Source organism: Melitaea cinxia, chromosome 22 (assembly GCF_905220565.1).
Source record: "Melitaea cinxia chromosome 22, ilMelCinx1.1, whole genome shotgun sequence".
Lineage (NCBI taxonomy): Eukaryota > Metazoa > Arthropoda > Insecta > Lepidoptera > Nymphalidae > Melitaea > Melitaea cinxia.
Window position 1 is genome coordinate 525,203 of NC_059415.1, and position 20,711 is coordinate 545,913.

The 20,711-nt window shown below is 35.8% G+C and overlaps 1 protein-coding gene across 1 annotated transcript in view; it reads right to left on the reverse strand.

Moving 5' to 3' along the window:
• The window catches only part of LOC123664368 (retinal homeobox protein Rx1-like), a 30,308-nt gene that overhangs the window by 6,847 nt on the left and 2,750 nt on the right, over window positions 1–20,711 (reverse strand). The window contains exons 2-4 of the mRNA XM_045598912.1: window positions 11,604–11,776; window positions 9,576–9,713; window positions 4,038–4,125 (exon numbers count right to left, since the gene is read on the reverse strand). Of these exons, the coding sequence (XP_045454868.1) occupies window positions 4,038–4,125; window positions 9,576–9,713; window positions 11,604–11,776 (399 nt within the window). The remainder of the gene's footprint in view (window positions 1–4,037; window positions 4,126–9,575; window positions 9,714–11,603; window positions 11,777–20,711) is intronic.

Genomic DNA, 20,711 nt, shown 5'->3' on the forward strand with positions numbered 1-20,711 from the left:
GGCGTCAAGTAAAAACGCATTATTAGATATAACTCGAAAAGTAGTTGTTAGATCTCAAATAAATTTAAATGGGACCAATTGGCACACACCACCTTTCGATTAAAACAAAATTTGTCGAAATCGGTCCACCCAGTCAAAAGTTCTGATGTAACATACATAAAAAAAAAAAAAAAAAAAAAATACAGTCGAATTGAGAACCTCCTCCTTTTTTGGAAGTCGGTTAAAAAGACCGTTGAATGTTAATTTTTTCTCCTACTATGACTCGTAACGGAATATTTTAAATTCTATGTTTCTTCTATATAACGGAGCGTTTCAATGAAATATGTGATAATATTTTATCATTCTTTCTTACTCAAACTATTATTTTTTTTATTTGAAGCGAAACTTATTCAGAATCGTTGCGATTTCAAACTCGATAAAACGAAAATTCTTCACGATAAAGAAAGGAACACATAAATGTATACGAAGTGCATGAAATAGAATGCAATTCTGCTAAAACGCGTGTGCGACGCGTTTTGCATGGCGCTTACAACCTTTATCACGAGACCTTGATCATCGCCGATAGAACAAATCGTCACGGCCTATATTCCTAGGACTTTTTAGAAATACTTCACCCGTGAACTGCACATATACTTTTTTTAAATTCTATAAATGTATAACGAAATTTTTTTTCAAAACTAATTTAGTGTTAGTTTTAAGATTATATTTTTCCAAAGATATACATACAAATAAATGCATATCACACTCCCAAGCTCTTTAAATCAAACCCTCAATTCCCAGAGCAAAACAACATTCAGGGTCACTGTACACTACAAAATCAAAAAATACTTTATTAAAATAGGCTTTACACTTTTGATTGTCTCTCACAAGCCGTAACTATACCACAATAATATGTAATTCTACCGTAACAAACATTTACGTCAGCGATAAAGGATGTAAGGGGTACATTTTAAAAATATTTTTCCAACACCCTAATTATAGTGACAAGATATCTGTCGACAAATATATCGCTACAATTGTCGATAAAGAGCCGGTTATCAAATAACTCCTTACTATCACCCCCTCCCCTCAAACCCCAACCCCATACCTTGGTATACGGGCCAACAATTATCACTTGTAACTCATTATCGTGATTGACTGACGAATACGATTATAATTGTAGTAGGTTTGTGTCCATTTCACAAGTCTGTATAAAAAATTCGAGCGGATTTGTAACGTTATATAATTAAACAAAACGAGATTTTCGAGGAATACTATACCAACTCAATTAATCACTGATATCTAGAAGAGTAAGAAATAATTAGCGATATTATATTACATTATTAAGGGCAATTTACCAGTTGTGGATAACGCTATTTGACGGATGATGATATCCAACAGATAAGAGTTTTTCATGGATACGATATTATTCTTCGTCACCATCGAATTCCACTGTGTTTATGAGATATATCTATTCGCAAATATAAACATAAAAATTGTAGTTTATTAATTCATGTGAAACAGGAACTAATGTCCTATCTACAACCTGCTGTTAAAGTCTATTCGTAACTTATTTGCAGGATAAACTTTTTTCACAAACTGCAATTTCAACAGAATTTAATATATTAGTAAGAACGTAGTAATATGAACATATAATTATTTTATAAGTACACCTATGCCTGTCTGTATTTACTGGTCATAATATCCTCCGCAACAAGGTTGCCTGGTAGAAATCGCTTTTTAGCGATAACGCCACCTATTGTACAAAGCTAAAACTAATCTAAAAAACCAATAAATATAGTATTTATCTTTCACTTAAGTAATCCTAGTTTCCTTTTCAAATTATATCTTTTCGTCCATCGTAAATAAATCCACTTACAAAGGGTTCGAATAAGTAAGAACACAAACAATATTCACAGCATTTTTACGACAGTAAATGATTCACATATTGATGAACCATTTATTTGTCTGGGGGCGTGCCTCTAGCCTTCGTAGATCAGAAACAGATAGAGGATCGTAATGTGATATTGAACTAAGTAATGCGATTATAATTACACTCTGCGTCTCGTTTCCGTTCCAACGATATTATAAATAATTGTTCTGACATTTATCGCGTCCAAAGTGACAGTAATTATATATTTTATAAATAACATACCGGTATAACGCGGTAAGCGCTAGTTATTTTGGTGAGGTGACGGTTTAGTTTCCGTTTGGACAGTTTTTATTTTGTGTCATTTGAAAATTGTACATTATGTAAATGAGAATGTATGTGATTTGTTTTTTTTTTTGTATATTTAACGCAATTTCCGTAATATTATTGTATTATTATTTTCAAAATTAAATTTAACCATTTGAAAAATAATTCGCGTCTAAAGAGTGCCGACACGGTGAGTCGGAGGTGCGGGTTCGATCCCCGCTGGAACAATCGATATTTTTGATATGATATTAAAAATGTTTATCTTTATCATTATTAGTATAACCTAAAGAAACAAATACACATTCTGTTTGAGCAATTTCAATTTGTAAAGCTGTATCATCAATTTCACAATTAGGTACATCTATGATACAGCTATGACAGCTAACTCCTTAAATCTTTCACTTACTATTTACAAATTATTATCAATAGTGATAAACTACAAACAATTTGTGCTGTGTGGCTACGGCACTAAAGAATTTAGCCACCCCCTCTCTTCCCGTGGGTGTCGTAAGAGGCGACTAAGGGATAACAAGGTTCCACAACCACCTTGGAACTTAAGAAGCCGACCGATGGCGGGATAACCATCCAACTGCTGGCTTTGAAATACACAGGCCGAAGACGGGCAGCAGCGTCTTCGGTGCGACAAAGCCAGCCCTGCGGTCACCAACCCGCCTGCCCAGCGTGGTGACTATGGGCAAAACACATGATTTCACGTTATTTTTGGCGTAAACTTGTGGAGGCCTATGTCCAGCAGTGGACTGTATAGGCTGTAATGATGATGATGATGACAAACAATTTGTAAATAATCCTATGTGTAGTCCACCCGCAATTACACATTAACCTTCTAAAATGCATTGGCTTCCGTATGCCAGTACTTGGAGTCATATCTGAAGTTCATCATTTCGATTGGGTGTTTATGACGTGTAGAATACCAGGTACATCACCAGCGCTATACAAAACCTATCCTCGACCTTGCCCAGAAAGTCTAACTACCTCACGACATGAAATAATACCGATTGAGAGCAGTGGTATTTAGCTCTGATCTGATCTTCTGTAAGATTCAGGTACCAGGCACTTCCCCAGTCGGGCTGCTCCAAACTTTAAGCAAGTTAAGTTTTTAAACTTTCACTATGACATACTATTAACCTTTTTCCTACACAGGGAAAGAGATCTTTGATGTGGGATATTACAGGCTGAAGCGATGAACACATTTGACAGATGATTTTGGATCTTCCGACATTTTGCGTCCGTTACGGCGCCATGAGCGGGTAGATAGAGTCAAAAGTGTTTGAGCAAGTTATTTCATGCCGTGCCCTACCTCGATAGTTAATTATCTTATGATTGATTTGTCAATCAGAACAGCATTTTTGTTCCAGAATATCTTACAGTGATTCGAAGGATTCCAGCCCCACCATCGGTTATCCCACTTAACGCTCTCCTCGTAACCTGTCTTCAGCGCGGTATTTTTGTAGATGTATGGCGAATGACGGAATGTCTGCAGTACTGTGAAGTGAATACATGTGTATGGCTTATACTGGCTTATTTTTTGGACATGCATTATTCATTATTGACTTTGACTGTATCCGTTGTATTGAAATTGTGTTATCAATTGTTTGTTTCGGATTTTTTTTTTGTTTGTATAATTAACGTTATTGTTTTAGGACTATAATTAAAATAAAAAAAAAACAATGAAGCAAAAAAAAAACAAATTAACAATTTATTTATTTCTTAATTATAATATTGGTATATTATATATTGGATAGATATTTGGTAATTGTTGGTATGTCTCGATTTTTATAGCGGGATTATCATCCTCCTATCATTCTTCAAGTGTATTCATGCGTATGTATTCTCTGCTTACCGTGATCATGATGAAGGAACGGCGCGTGCTCTCTGCCTAGGGCTTTCTCTCGCTTACGCCATTTGGCGCGACGGTTCTGAAACCAAACCTGCGAACAATACACCACATTAAAATACTATACACTATTGAGTATTACGTACGATATATTGCTGGGACAGACACCTAGCTTAACTAAATCAGCCTGTAAATAAGCCAAAGCCAGCACACACCTTTCTGCATATAGTAGAAGAGATAGAACTTATATTGTCGCTAATGTTTACGCAAATTTCACTCATTATAACGAAATAACTTTTTCGGGTTTTATGGCGGTTTATTACAGTCCTCCCGTGACCATGGTTGCTGTAAGGTGTCGGGCGTTTAAAAAAACTTAATAAACCGCGATAAAATCCGAAAAAGTTGTCTCAGTATAATGAGGTAGAATGAGGTATGTATAATGAGGTAGAGCTTAATTAAAAAATTGCAAAAAATGTTTATTTAGTCTCTTTCGTAATTTAGTAACAGTCACACACCTCTTTTTATATTGATCGGCTCTAAAAGGATTGATTGGTTTTAGTACTGTTACTGCAAGGACTCTTTATTTGTGGAAGAAATTTTCGATAAATTTAATGGAAAAAGTCGAAAATTTGGACTCAATAAAATATGTTCAGTTAAACCGTTTTGCCCTTAAATTTTTTTTAATAAAATTAAATTCAAAATTATTGTCAAATAATGTTCAATTTAAACAAATGTTCTTAGTCACTACTACCAACTAAGATAACTTACACCACTTTAAAATTAAAGTACTTCAAACATAGACTACACTATCAAAATACGGATAGGCCTAGAGACAAAAAATAAAACTCACAATTTTAACAAATATAATAATCTAAAAGGTCAATTATCGGCTGGATACTACCCGGCCGCTGTGCCGGGCGTCTCCGGGTCCACTTTTAATTTTTTTATAGCGTAATTGTCGCCAATTTGTCGCTCGCTCTCCACTACAATGGGACGGTAATGAAAAGCAATTACGCATACGTGGTTTTCGCGCTCGGATCCACACAATGCAATTCAAACCTTAACACCAGCTATTTAAACACAAATTTGCATGGTCGGGAACGGAGAATAGAAACAAATTGAGCTAGTCGACTCATTGCGCTAATAAAAAGACATTGTAGCGGGCGAAATGTAAAAATGCTATAATTTCATAATTCTCAAATGAGTCCATTTCAGTTGAGGGCGCAAATTGCCCGTAATCGTTAGATTAGTAGGATCGATTTATACCCGAATGACTTCTGATAATGTACTACATTGCTCAATTTAATTTAAATTTATCACATCTGCGTACTACGCATTCGTAAGTTAGAAAGACTTTTAAAACAAGTGTATCCAATTCATAGTACGAAATAAAACTTATTGTCTCCTTCACAGATAGTGAGGCTTATGACCATCTATGAGCTACTGCCAGATAGAGTTGTACAGAATAAGCTCATTTTATGCCTTATTCTGATTCGACTTCAATAAGATTTACAAACATAATAAAAATATCAAGCACTATGCCGATTCTTTCAAATACTAAAAGAATAAGAATTTCGTTTCAACAACTTATCACATCAAGAAACGGTCTCATGATAAACTTCTACCCTTTTTAGAAGAAGCTTAGATCCCTTGAAGAAGAAGCTAAGTATAGACAAGGACTAAGTCTAGGAACCGGAAGTGTCTAGGCTTTTACAGAACAGTACAATACATAACAAAGACATCTATCATCGTTTCACGAGCTCTTTTATCAAAACCACAATCATTAAAAACTCCATCAATTAAACAATTTCGTTAAATTGGAGCCGGCTTCGCAGAGAACAAAACTGATTGAGCGGACTGCGGCTGAGTTCAAGTTGTGTCGCTCATTCGGCTCCGTTACACCGATCACTTCACTTCTTATTGTGACTCAATTGCATTCTAAATTTTTCGTGTAACTTATTTTCGAAAATCAACCTTATGTGACGAAATTTTAAGTTCAATATCGTGGGTAGAATTTTCAAGAAGGGAGGGTTGGCCGTTTGTCGGTGAGCGCCATCTATGGAGTGGATTAAAAGCAATTTGCACTGCTTGGAGTGTGATTTAAGAACCGCGCCCTCACCAGCTATCACGCTGTTAGGGCTGGTACCTACCTATTACCATAGGGGTCATTGATATATAAAATTGTAACCCTAAGAGTTCAAACAACACATATTCCACATTCACCTTCGTAAGCCTTTGGACATTTCATTTTTTACTGAAGAAAATGTAAGCGTAAACCGAAATATTTTGTGGCATTTAAATTTAGAATATTAAGGGTTGATCTCTTCGTTAAAGTTGAGTGTCACGTTCAAAATGTACAAATAACAGTGTCGCAATGTTACATTAAAACGAAAGCAGCACTCATTATAACTCAGAGACGTTAATTTTCCAAATCTTGCCGCACAAGAGCCAATCTTATGCAACTGCTTCAGAAGTGAGCCGCAATTAAAGAAATACAGTAGTAAGAGCATCTAATGACCGAAATGAATTCCTCATTAGCAGCATACAGCCCTGCGAAATATTAAAGTGTTTTATTGTCTGTGCATTGCCGGCTGCCTCTCGAGGCCGCGAGATTACCTCCCCCTCTCCCGCCCCCGCCCGCCCCCTCCCCCTCAGTCTCGCGGAGTCGGTAATTACCAAATTGCAGCGGCGCTCACTTTAACTGCAGTTTGAGAGCTCTCACGCTCAAACCGTGCTTAATTAAACCATTGTTAGTCGTGCCCACCACCAGCGACTGCCTACTGGAGACCCGTCCAATCTTAAATATTACCAACTCGATTGAGGCTTAGTGTTAGAAACGAAACTGGAAAAAACCTTACAATTACTGTCACAATTAATAAAGATCACGAAACCGTTCCTAATACAGAGATAATTCGATTTAGACAAATTTGTCTAAAGTATAACAAACAAACGCTACAGTTCAAAAAAGTTCTCTATTGGCTAGAAACGATTAAATTAAGATGTTGCGAAGCCACCGTAACACGAGGCTTGATTACACCAATTTCGCTTGGAGTAGTAAAAGCGGTCACATTTAGCGCGAGAGTGTAATGAGGCGGGAATTAGCGGCCATTGTACGCACTGCGACTGCGACCAAGACACTGCGGCGATCTTAAGAATATAACAAGTTGATAGCACCATTTTACCACTTACAACATATTAAAATGTAAGTCCTCTAAGATGTTTGAGTTATTCTATTGTTTTACTTCTTTTTTCATTGCATTGCTGTATAACAAGGAAAATGTAAGTTTAACAATTAATAATAATTTTGTTTTTGGTGCCCTGCGGTCACCAACCCGCCTGCCCGGCGTGGTGACTATGGGCAAAACACATGAGTTCACGTTATTTTTGGCGTAAACTTGTGGAGGCCTATGTCCAGCAGTGGACTGTATAGGCTGTAATGATGATGATGATGATGATTGTTTTTGGTTACTACCTTATTTACTTTAGAAGCAGGTGCTTGTGTAAAATATTTTGAATACGTTGCAAATATTTGATTTCAATTACAGCATTAATTATATAAGTTAGAAGCAAGATCGACGATTAGGTACATCATGAAGATAAAAACATAGGTATTGTTCAAAAAATTCAAAATCAAAATTATTCAAACAGAAACAAATCATTACTTTCAAGCTTAAATTATTTTGGTAATATTAATTTTAAAATATAACTCTTATCGCAAAAAAACAATGTCTAAATTGTGCAATTTGTATAAAATGTATAAATTTCTAAGCTCAAAACCTAATGCACACATCTACAATCGAAGCGAATGTTCAGTAACGTCACAGGTGAGAGCCAGTCCGGCCGCGGTCGCGAACCGCAATCTGCGCGATTGTGACCGAACAATGTGACTAATGTTAATTACCGTCACGCCTCTGCGCCTCGCTAATCTATGCCTTTACAATTAACTGCGAGGTGACATTTTAACGCTGTTTCTGTTACGTGTATTATAAACTTTGTTATTACATTGTTTATGGTTTTCGAATTTTTTTAATAGGAAAGTAATTAAAGGGGCAATTTTCTGACAGTTCTAAAAAAATAAACAATTTTTTTAAAACTTTGTTTGCCACTTTCAGTTAGCAATACTATTACCTTCAAATGTGGTATGATATTACTCTACCCTACAAATATAGTCATTATTACCACACAAGAAAAAAAGAAAACAGGAGTTCCGAAAAGAAAAAATTTAATAATTGCCATACATTACTAAAACATTAAATTAAAGGTTACATTACTTATGTGTTTCCTAAGCTCATATTACTTAGAAATAGTACAATCAGAGACATAAGTGTTTTTCCATAAAAACAAAAAATACTTAAAATTGACTTGCTACATTTCTTGGAAGTGTTGATTTGTCAAACTCTACGCTCTTGTGAAGGTTCGAATTTTCTTTTATACCTACCATTAGTGCAAGTAGCTTACGGCCTAATGGTAAGCAGATACTGTAGAGTTGTGGACTATGGACGCCCGCAACGGCAGAAAATAGTGCGTTGCCGAATCTATCCCTGAACCTTTACACGAGCTCTGTCGACCTTACTTCATCATTACAGCCTATACAGTCCACTGCTGGACATAGGCCTCCACAAGTTTACGTTAAAATAACGTGAACTCATGTGTGTTGCCCATAGTCACCACGCTGGGCAGGCGGGTTGGTGACCGCAGGGCTGGCTTTGTCGCACCGAAGACGCTGCTGCCCGTCTTCGGCCTGTGTATTTCAAAACCAGCAGTTGGATGGTTATCCCGCCACCGGTCGGCTTTTTAAGTTCCAAGGTGGTAGCGGAACTGTGTTATCCCTTAGTCGCCTCTTACGACACCCACGGGAAGAGAGGGGGTGGCTATATTCTTTAGTATCGTAGCCACACAGTACCTTATCTTACCGACCTTACTTACCATAGAAATATAACACCAGTTGAGAGAAGTTTAGTCCTTGCTGCGTGGTTACGGCATTAAGAATATAGCCACCCCTCTCTTCCCGTGGGTATCATAAGAGGCGACTAAGAGATAACACAGTTCCACTGCCATCTTGGAACTTAAAAAGCCGACCGATGGCGGGATAGCCATCCAACTGCTTTGAAATAGCCATCTAACTGCTTTGAAATACACAGGTCGAAGACGGGCAGCAGCGTCTTCAGTGCGACAAAGTCAGCCCTTCGGTCACCATCCCGCCTGCCCAGCGTGGTGACTGTGGGCAACACACATGAGTTCACGCATTTTTGGCGTGAACCTATGGAGGCCTATGTCCAGCAGTGGACTGTGATAGGCTGAAAGGATGAGAGAAGTTTTATTTTATTACGATATTTTGTAAGGTTGAGCTACTTCCATAGTTGGGCTGTATCAAATTTTAACGCAACCATAATAAATGAACATTTTGTAATTGATCAGTCAAAATAATTTTATTTGTTGTTGCGTTTTCGTTGTTTCGTCTCATATAACTCTCCTCCCTAAAATATGTCTTCTGTGCCCTTCTACCTACATAGCCTAACCTAAAATATAACCAAGTGTAAGTACCTGCACTCTGGCCTCGCTGAGGTCGAGCCTCAGCGCCAGTTCCTCCCTGGTGAAGACGTCCGGGTACTGTGTCTTGTCGAAGGCTCTCTCCAACTCGTGGAGCTGGTACGTGGTGAACGTGGTGCGGCTGCGGCGCACCTGCTTCACATACACATTATTGTGATACTGCTATTTGATTATTCAGTATCGATTCAGCCTGAAACATCTCACAGCTGGGTACAGCTCTTTACTCATTTATCATTTGGAATTAGCGAACAGGAATTGTTAATGCTATTGAAACTATCTGCCAAACCAAAGCATTGGGGTGGATTAATATCACAACACTTTTTCTGTAAAGAGATAGAAGTGTTTTCCCAGCAATGTTACGTTACAGGCTGAATGAATCAAGCCTTGTATTTTATTATTAAAAGTTACAACCTTGGAACTTAAAAGTCGACCGATGGCGGGATAACCATCCAACTACTGGCTTTGAAATACACAGGCCGAAGACGGCAGCAGTGCCTTCGGTGCGACAAAGCCAGCCCTGCGGTCACCGACCCGCCTGCCCAGCGTGGTGACTATGGGCAAAACACATGAGTTCACGCCATTTTTGGCTCGAACTTGTGGAGGCCTATGTCCAGTAGTGGACTGCGATAGTTTGATGTGATGATGATGATGATAATGATTAAAAGTTGAAGTTTACATGTACAATTTTGAAGACTACTGACATTGTCGTGATTCTTCTTGAACTCTGCCCTTGATACATATCGTATTTAGTAAACAAAACGAAAGAAGAGAGGTATTTATCTGAGATATCACGATAGCTAAGATTTTTACATGTATTATTCATAAGCTCCGAATATCTGCTAGCTTCGTTTTGTTATGAGACAGAAAATCTGCATGTTTAACGCAAACCGAAATAAAGCAAAGTAAATACATTATTCACAAACAACAGTAACACGTTTTAAGGAAAGTACATTAGTAATTTCCAATTTTAACAAAAATTTCGAAAACCGCTATTTGCGTCTGTGCCACTACGAGATATTTTAAAACCTAATATAATTCAATGTAAGCCACTACTTATTTTTGTAATCAGACAGTATATAATAATTTTAAATATAGATATATCAGTAGAAGGTGAACGACATGACGTAGGTACTGACAATAATAGCTCATATCTACAGACTTGGATGAGTTAATTAGTGCTCTTGATTGGAATTTGTACTGTGTGTGTGTGTCTCTTCCCATGGGTGTCGTAAGAGGCGACTAAGGCGACTAATAACACAGTTCCACTACCATTTTGGAACTTGGAAATACACAGGCCGAAGACGAGCAGTAGCGTCTTCGGTGGGACAAAGCCAGTACTGCGATCATCAACCCGCCTGCCCAGCGTGGTGACTATGGGCAAAACACATGATTTCACGTTATTTTTGGCGTAAACTTGTGGAAGCCTATGTCCAGCAGTGGACTGTATAGGCTGCAATGATTGGAATTAGCTTCCTAATCGACAGTGTATGAGGTAATAGGAAAGTTTGATATTAAAGGTTAAGCGATTTATGGATATGCCCTTTGTGCCCTAGCTGTACATTTGACCAATTCGTGATATTTAAGAAAATAATTTAGGAAAATAAACTACATTTACATTTGCCAGCCAAAAGCGGATTTTTCTTTTTATTTGGGATAAAATTAAAATACATGGAAACTTTTTGTTTGAAGAACTTGTCCTGTCCTCCCATATAAAGTGTGGTTGAAAATATGTATATAAGTATGATTTCTTTCGAGTTGTTTAATTTTCATTGGAATAATGAAAATGAGTGAAATGAGTGAAGTTGAAATTCATGTTGTATTGAATTGTAATTAACCAATTTACTCAATTATTAATTTCGTATAAACCTTCCGAACTATTAAAAAACGTTAAAAATTCAGCCGAACTGTTCTACCAGTTCTCGTGTTTACACTTCGCAAGACATAAGTGATCTATTTTTATTTATAAAGGCAGATAAGTTTAAAAGAATAGCAAATTGTTTTGCAACAAGTGTAGCAAATTACCTTGCGCGGTCGTCCAGCATCGAGCGCCTCGAGTGGCTCGTGCTCTGCTCTGTCCGGCTCCGTGCTCACTCCGTGCTCGAGCTCGTGATCATGCTCATGTTCGTGCTCTACATCATGATCGGAGTCTGAATGAGCACTTTCACTTTTTAACTCTCCGCATCTCTCCACTCCATCTGTTCACAAAAAAACAGATATTTTATATAGTGTTGTTTTGACAAACATACGGTATGTCTGAGGGTGAGCAAATACCGTAGACTATGGATGGTTGCAATACCAAAAGAATCGCAAGCGCGTTGCTGATCCTATAAAGCCCCTGGAACTCTGACTGGGCAAGTTATTTACCACAGGAACACAACAGTGCTTGTAAGTATCATTTAGCAGTAAGTAAGTAATTATTACTTAAGGCCGGCAAACAAGCGTACGGCTCAACTGATGGTAAGCGATCACCGTAGCTTATGGACATCTGCAACACCAGAAGCATCGCAAGCGCGTTGCTGACCCTATCTCCAACACCCCCCCTTCCTAAGGAGCTCTGGTCACGTTACTTACCAACAGGAATACAGTAATATATAAAAAATAATATGTATATATATTACTGCTTGAAAAAAGTATTATTTAGCTGTGGTCTTCTGTAAGGTCGAGGTACTACTACCCCAGTCGGACTGCTCTATATTTTGAGCAGGAAATTTCCTGCTGTGCCCTACCTGAATGATTTTTTTTTTATGAATATTTTTATAACTTTACAGTCAAATATGCGCACTCACGTGGCTTAGAAGTTTTTACGTGAAACAGTAAAATACATTCACTCAATAGTATACGTCCAATATTTAATATGCAATTAAGTGTAAAACGTAGACAGAAAAACTTAATGTCTGGCACATCATTATTGAACTAAAACTTCTGTACGCACCCTTGACTAGGGGAGTAGGCTGATGAATACGTGACGAGAGCGTTACGAAAAGTGTGGTCGGGTGAGAACGGAAGTCGAGAAGGAGATATAAGTTAGTGAAGGTATAAAAAGAGGGAGTTACGTTTCGTAAGTCTTACTTCAGTCGCTTGGACTAAAGCACACGTTTTTTTTTATTTTGTGTATGTGAGTGAATATAATATTTGCATGGCAGATTTTTTAAGCTTATAGTTTAATATTAACAATTTCTACTTTAAAAGTTAAACATTAAAAGTGATAGTGGACTTCATGTCGGGATGTTGCGATGTTCCCATCGCATCGTTGACATCGATCTCTTAATCCGCGCTCGAACCAGCCCTCGATAATACCGAATTACTACCCTTCAGCACTTTAAACTAACTAATTACGCGACCCACCACACCGATATCTCCCCTACCAGTAAAGTATTAAAGTCGATAATTCAGTGAGGTATTTCTACAGATTGTACGGTATTCGGGGTCGAGTCATATCGTGCAAACAGATTTTTTTTTTTTGTTAAACAACGTCACTTTCTGTTAGTCGCTCTGTTTGCTTATAATACTATTTTTGTCGAGTCCCTAAATGTTGAGCAGACAATACGGGATTACAACTAAATGGTTATTAGTTTAGTCGTTTGTTTAATACAATTACATTCGTTACAATTGAATTGAATTGTTATCGTGTAAGCCGATGTAAATTTGTTACAATAATGTTTTAGTTCTCATGTTGATTTTGTTTTGTGTGACTTTTTTTTTCCTGACTGACTTAGAAGATATGTATTTACATAATTGAATTGACTTTGTTAATATAATTTTACACTTAAATTGTTATTAGTTTTGTATTTACTAAATGTATTAAATTTTAAAATAATTTGAAAAGAACATTAATTGTTGTGCTCGTGACGGAATTCGTAATTATTAAAAAAGATAATGATTTTTTTTGTACAAAGTTTTCACTGTTAATATTCCACCTCTTCAACTTATATTTATGATAACTTGTTTTATTTTATATTTGGAAAATAATATATATTGCCAAGTGCAAGTTTTTGACCTACAATATTTGACAAACTTTATTTGTTAATATTGAGCTAAAAACCGTCTAAAGACAAGTTTGTTCCCTCAATGTTGATGATAAAAAAATTGCTATTATTTTTTTTTTTATACAAAAAGGTACTGGAACAAATAACGAAATATAAATAATATACTAAATGGTCCTTTGTATGTCGCAGTACACGATAATCCCGTCAAATTGCCACTCGAAGTGTTGTTCGCTATATCGGAACTGCATTTTAATTACACGTCAACTAACTATTATTACAAAGGAAATAAGGTTGAAATTCCACTAATGTAGGTAAAAAGAAAGTTGTTAAAAATACAAAATACATCAAAGATGATATAGTAATGGCATTGAAAAGAGAGCAATTTTTATAAGAGGATTGCGAACGAATTGAAGTAAATGTTTGTATATTCTTATAAGAAATACGTTTGCAGTGTCATAATGAAGATAATTTTCCATTTTATTTTTAGTCACTAGTTACTGTACAAAGGTAGGTTTTGTAACAAAAACATTATATAGAAGAAATTTGAGTGTTATTGAAGCGGTCACAACAATGTTTACGTAATTAACAGCCATGAAGGTCATACAAATGTTTGACGTAGTCTGGACGTTTTAGGACGTATAATTATTGTGTTTCTACAGACTACTAATCAAGTAACACTTAAGTTTTAGACGTATAGGTATATATGATAATGTTTCTGGTAATAAGTACCCATAACAATATTATAGCGCTATACCTATAATTATTTTTAAATATTTTTTTTAACCGATATAAGTATATATATAAACTGTTTTTGTATGTTCGGGGATAACTTCGTCGTTTATTTATTTATTTTATTTTATTTACAGAAGAAAAAAAAGATAGAGTTTATGTGATAAACAGTGCAGCAAAAACAATGAATAGTTTAACAGTGCTGTGTTTCTAAAGTTAATAATACTAAAGTACATACGATATTATATACTAACATAAAAATATGATATAAAGCTATACAAATATAGATTATATTATACATGTGAATATAATTGGAAAGAAAAAAAATAACATTAAGTGGTTAAAAAATAGTAAAAATCATAATAAAAATAATAAATGCGGTCATGTCAATCTCTCTCTTTAAGTTGGTCTAAAAAGAATTTTTTAAATATGTTTTTATAGTTATTTTTTTGAATTTTTTTTTTAATTCGATGGCAGATTATTTATTAAGAAAGGCATAATATATTCAAGCGTACATTTTCGTACGTTTTTATGAACCGATTTTGATAATTCTTGTTTTAGTGGAAAGGAAATATCCCAAGGGTGGTGCCATGAGATAAGGAAACCAAGATCTGATGATGGAATCTCAGAGAAATCGAGGGTATCCCTCAAAAATCGTAGTGACGACTAGTGCGTTTGTTAATTTTTTTCGTCTGCTTACGTTGTATTACTAGTCGATGTAATTGAAGTCGTTTTTATATTTGCTAGCAAACACAATTATATACTACTAGGATGTCAAAGAGCACACGCTCTTTCTTATTGTAAGCGATTACAGTGACCTAGGACCAAGGATTATTACAAGCCCGTCACCGTCAATATCACCGCTGTCAACACAGCGCACGCTGAGGGTAGTGGTGAGTAAGAAGCTCCAGGTACCTTACTCACCACTAACACAACATTGCTTGAGAGCAGTAGCTGCTCCAATTTAAAACCAGAACTCCATACTTTTACCTCAAGCTCAACCTCAACGGGCCAATAGAGTCCTCCCTGGAATTTTCTAATAATGAGTCAATAGTTCTATATTATACCTGTCAGTGTTATGTCCTATTTATGTTACCTGTCAGTCCTTTCTTTTGCGACAAGATTAAAGCTATGTTACCGTAACGGTAGACAGCAAAATTCAATACTTTTTAGAACTGACCTTTAATGAATCATTACAAGCATGGCTAGAGGGTCCTTCTGATAGCGCTATTGTTCTTTTATTCACTAGCCCGTTATTTTTTTTCTTTTTAATTTTATTGGGTTAGCAATTAACATTATCTTAGACTATTGTCTGACATTTTTTTTAAATTAATGATACATAGTTCTCAAAAAAAAAATTACAATAAAGTGTCTTTTCAATTTGATCCCAACTGGTTGGCCCGCTGACCCAGTAAACGGTAACTATGCTTTTCGTTTGTGAGCTCGATTCCGTGATGTGTGGGGCGAGTATGACTGTAATATTTATAAATGTTTATTATCTGTTTAGTAATAAATATATGCATACGAGTCTATCCAAACTATATGCATTAAGTTGCTTATCATACAGACTAACGTGTTACGTGTGGGTATGTTAAAAATATAATTACTATTAATTTCAATCGTATTTTGTATGAATGTCATATTAGGAGCACAAATAGTGATGATAAACATTAATAACGTAGCCCTTCGGACCCCTGCGGTGTCATTACTCACTATTTACTAACCACTCAAACAACGAAACAATTCACGCTATAACAGTCACTAACATAACCGCTTAGCAACCATTATCGCTTGTAACAAATTTCATAATGGAAATATTAAAATATCACGCTAGGATGATCGATAATGTACCTACTTAAGACCTATAGTTGTGTAGTTTTTGACGTTTTGTTGGTTCAGATTTTGCATTACGGCTATTATAACGGTCGAGAGAGTTTGAATGGTTTTAAAAATGGTATTTACTTGAGTGCGCGGCGTGGCTAATAACAGCCAAAATATGTTCATTGTGCTTTGAAATGTTACAAAAGGGAATGTAAACTTTTGAGTAGTTATTAAACTAAATACGTTTTCTGAATTAGCATTAATTTTGACACGTTCTCAGCGAAAAAGCAAGATATATCAAATTTATTGGATTAGCACATACGTCCATATTGAATGTATTAAATTTTATTTTGATTTTATTTATTTTGTTATTATGTGAAAACTCTTTTCGAACTTTTTTTGTTAACAAGAAGAATAGATTCTTGAATCCCAACCCGTAATTCAATTTTCTTAAAAATTTTTGAAAGACATAATTAATTCCAAAGATGAATTCAATTTATAATCACGTGGTAATTTTTTAATCAAATATAGTTTTACATGAGATTAATAGCTACGTTAATCCAATTGAGAACCTAGCAAATTACAGCAACAACCACTCTGGTGCAGTGGTGCGTGGCGGTTTACGGGTTTGATTCCCGCTCGGGGTGGATGTTTGTATTTGTCTCCCCATATCTCCCCCGCATGTTAAGCAGTCGATCCCGGTTGTTCCCATATACATCTGGCAGCGCTCGTTACTTATACTACAGAATATATCCTCCAACTGATCTTTATCCTAGATGGGGAAAGAGGACTTTGCTCAGCAGTGGGATGTTACAGCTAAAGCGTGATCGGGATCATGATCGATATAAGCACCCCTTCTTAATATAATTACGTTGGCTATTTTATTTATTTACTGTAATTATTATTATTTACTGATTTAATTACTATTTTCACGGATATATAACGTACCCGGTAGGTACATAACACTTGCTATATAACTATTGATTTATCATGCGAGTTTTACTAAAAGTATAAAAAAATTTGGAGTAGGCATAACGTCTAAGAAATGTAGAAAAATGAGTAAATATAGAAATTTGAATTATATTTTCGATACAAACATTAAAAAGCTCATAAATAACTCATACAAATCAAATTTACTTAATTGTACACCTCAATAAGATTCTACAAATTGTATTTTATTCTTACATAAACGTTTTTATTTGTATGAATACAAATGATTACGTGCCTCAAGGCTGTTTATTTTCCGGTGAAGCTCAAATAACCGACAGTTAATAAAAGCAGATGACGGTATAATGAGGCTGGGGGCGGGGCGGTCGGCGGGCGCTGTGCCTGCTTCCACTAAATTGTTTGTCTTGTCTCCGCCACAGTTTTAAAGATCAATCGCATAAATAATGTAATAAAATTTCCTTAAGTATGTGTATAATTATAGCTAGGTTTTTAAACGACTTCCAAAAAATTCTCAGTTCGTCTGTATTATGTTACGCGTGTTACTTTTATTGAGTGTACCGTTTTTAATGTTTTTTTCTAATCGAAAGTTGATGCTTGTCATGTGGTTCCATTTAAATTTGATCAAAATGTGACGAGTACGTACTTATTAAGTTATCCCTAATATCATTTTAGCCTATCATAGTTTACTGCTGGCCATAGTCACCACGCTGGGCAGGCGGGTTGGTGACCGCAGGGCTGGCTTTGTCGCACCGAAGACGCTGCTGCCCGTCTTCGGCCTGTGTATTTCTAAGCCAGCAGTTAGATAGTTATCCCGCCATTGGTCGGCTTTGTAAGTTCCAAGGTGGTAGTGGAGCTGTGTCATCCCTTAGTCGCCTCTTACGACACCCACGGGAAGAGAGGGGGTGGCTATATTCTTTACTACCGTAGCCACACAATTCCTAATAATGTCTATTTAAATGTTTTTTTTGGTTACCAAACGTTATGTTACTTGTCTATGTAGATTGAAGTCGATTTTTTTTTCATTATTGAGAAAATTTTCATTAAACGGATATAAGTGTAACATTCACGCTTTAAATTCTATAACTATAATGTGAAAGAAATAAAATTTTAAATATTATACAGAAGTGACTAGCCTAAGTAATATATTTAAAAAAAAATGGGAAATAGAAAGCCTACGGATGTAAGACTTAGGTTCACTCATACCTTATTTTTATACTAGCAATACTACATGGCGCCGCGTTGGCGCAACGGTTACAGCCATGGATTGTACCTGTTGCGCTGGCGGTTGCGGGTTCGATATACACATGATAAACATTTGTATTGGCCATATAGGTGTTTGCCGTGGTCTGGGTGTTTGTGCAGTCCTCGTGGGTCTCACGACCGTCCCTCGGAGAGCACGTTAAGCCGTCGGTCCCGGTTGTTATCATGTTACACCTGATAGCGATCGTTACTCATAGTAGGGAATATATCCGCCAACAATACAATACAATACAATACAAATATACTTTATTGTAAGTACAACCAAAAACAATACAAATAACATAAGAGAAAAAGAAACAAGCGAATAATAATAATAATAATAATAATAATAACAAAAAAAGGAATGTACAAAAGGCGGTCTTAGCGCTAAAGAGCGATCTCTTCCAGACAACCTTTAGAAAAAGGACATGAATAAGAGTGAAGCGGCATAGAGGTGTACTTTAAAATAATATATGTAAACACACCCGAATTGGAGCAGCGTGGTGGATTAAGCTCTGATCTTTCTCCTACGTGAGGAAAGAGGCCTATGCCCAGTAGTGGGATATTACAGGCTGAAGCGAATACCTACATAATATAAGCCCAGAGAAATCGTCAAGGATTCAAACCAGGTGTGGTGATTTTTCCAGGATAATTTTTCATCGTACAGTTTTATTGCGGAGTTCTAAATTAATTTTAATAAGGAAAACGTCGTGAAGAAACCAAAATTTTAAGAAAGTTCTGAGACATGTTTATCGGCCACCCTGCTGAGCAACATTGAGATTGAGTGGTGGATTTAGCTCCAGTCTTACGCCATGACAATATAAAAGATCTATTGCTAATGTCAATACCCTTGGAAATGTCTATTTTTATAATCGTATTTTTTGAGATGATTATCTTGAAATCTCTGTTCTGATTTTACTTTTATGCTCCATGTATTGTAATTATTTATAGACTATACTATATACGCCTTCTGAGTTTCTGACAAACGCAAAAAGTAAGGTTTAAAATTCTCCTTCAAATCCTTAAATTGACATAGTTAAAAAACAAACATTTTTTTTTCATTTAATTTAATCTGTAAAAATAGTTTTTTTTTGTCTAAGTTTAGTAAACATAAAATAACTTTAGTTGCTCACACACATGATTTTGCTCGAGATTTCGATTTTAGATTTTTCAATTTTTTCATTTCCGCGAAACTGCCTAGATTTCGCAAATATTAGAAAAAATGTATTATACCTCTTTCTCTTTAATAATCTGTGATAACATAAAAATAACCGTTCGTATTTTTTTGTTAACCATTAACTGACTACAATCCGAATATAAAACAATACTCAAATAAATTCCGATTTCAAACGATTGTTGATACAAATTTTTTTCAAGCAACATGAATCACCTCCATTATTCACTATAAGTATACAAAAAATAATTCAAAGGGAAGCAATAACTTCGACACAAGATAAGGTTATTTGTTTTGCGATATGATTTTAGATGTCTATCAATGTTTTTTACGTTTACGAAACACGTATAGAATCCTCTATACCTACCTCATACCTACTTGCTTTATAGTAAAAAATTTGATCTTCAACTGAACAGAATTTAATGTGATCTAAAATTGATTGTAAATACAAATTTATTCAATGACCAAACTTGACAAAGATAACGTTCAATCAACATTAACCAAGCTGTTTTATATGTATCGAATGTAATAGGTACCACATTGTCTCGAGTTCAAATTTGAATTAGCATCGCTGACTTATAGTAGTAAATTTTTCGGAATTTATTTGAAGACATCTTGAGACACGCGTCCGGCAATAGTGTACAATAAACCTTTTACCTCTGATCCCATTGAAGTCTTTTCCAGGTTACTTTCGGACACAGCTCTACATTGCTACTTATATGTTAAATATTTTGCTTCATATCTTCAATTGTTTAAAATTTCTTGTCTCCTACTATTTTTCAACTTAATTCGTACTGTATTAACAATAATTGTGTTTACTCGCAAACGAAAAAAGCCGACTTCAATTACATCGAGAAGTAATACAACGTAAGTGGTCACCACGATTTTCGAGGGCTCCCCTCGATTTCTTTGGAATTCGACCATCAGATCCTGGTTTCCTTATCATGTACCACACTTGGGATATCTCCTTTCCAACAAAAAAGAATTATCAAAATCGGTTCATAAACGACGAAAATACATAAAAAAAATATATAGGTCGAATTGAATAACCTCCTCCTTTTTTGAAAATGGTTAATAAGGAAACTAGTAGCTATGTTTGTGTGTGGTACGAGAGTATGGTTAGAACAGTACTGTTCAGCGCTACGCCAAAAAACAATGTGACGTTATACGGAACAGCTTCAGGTCAGCGTCAGGCGATGTCAAAAATGTTTACTGTTTTGAGATGAGCGGATA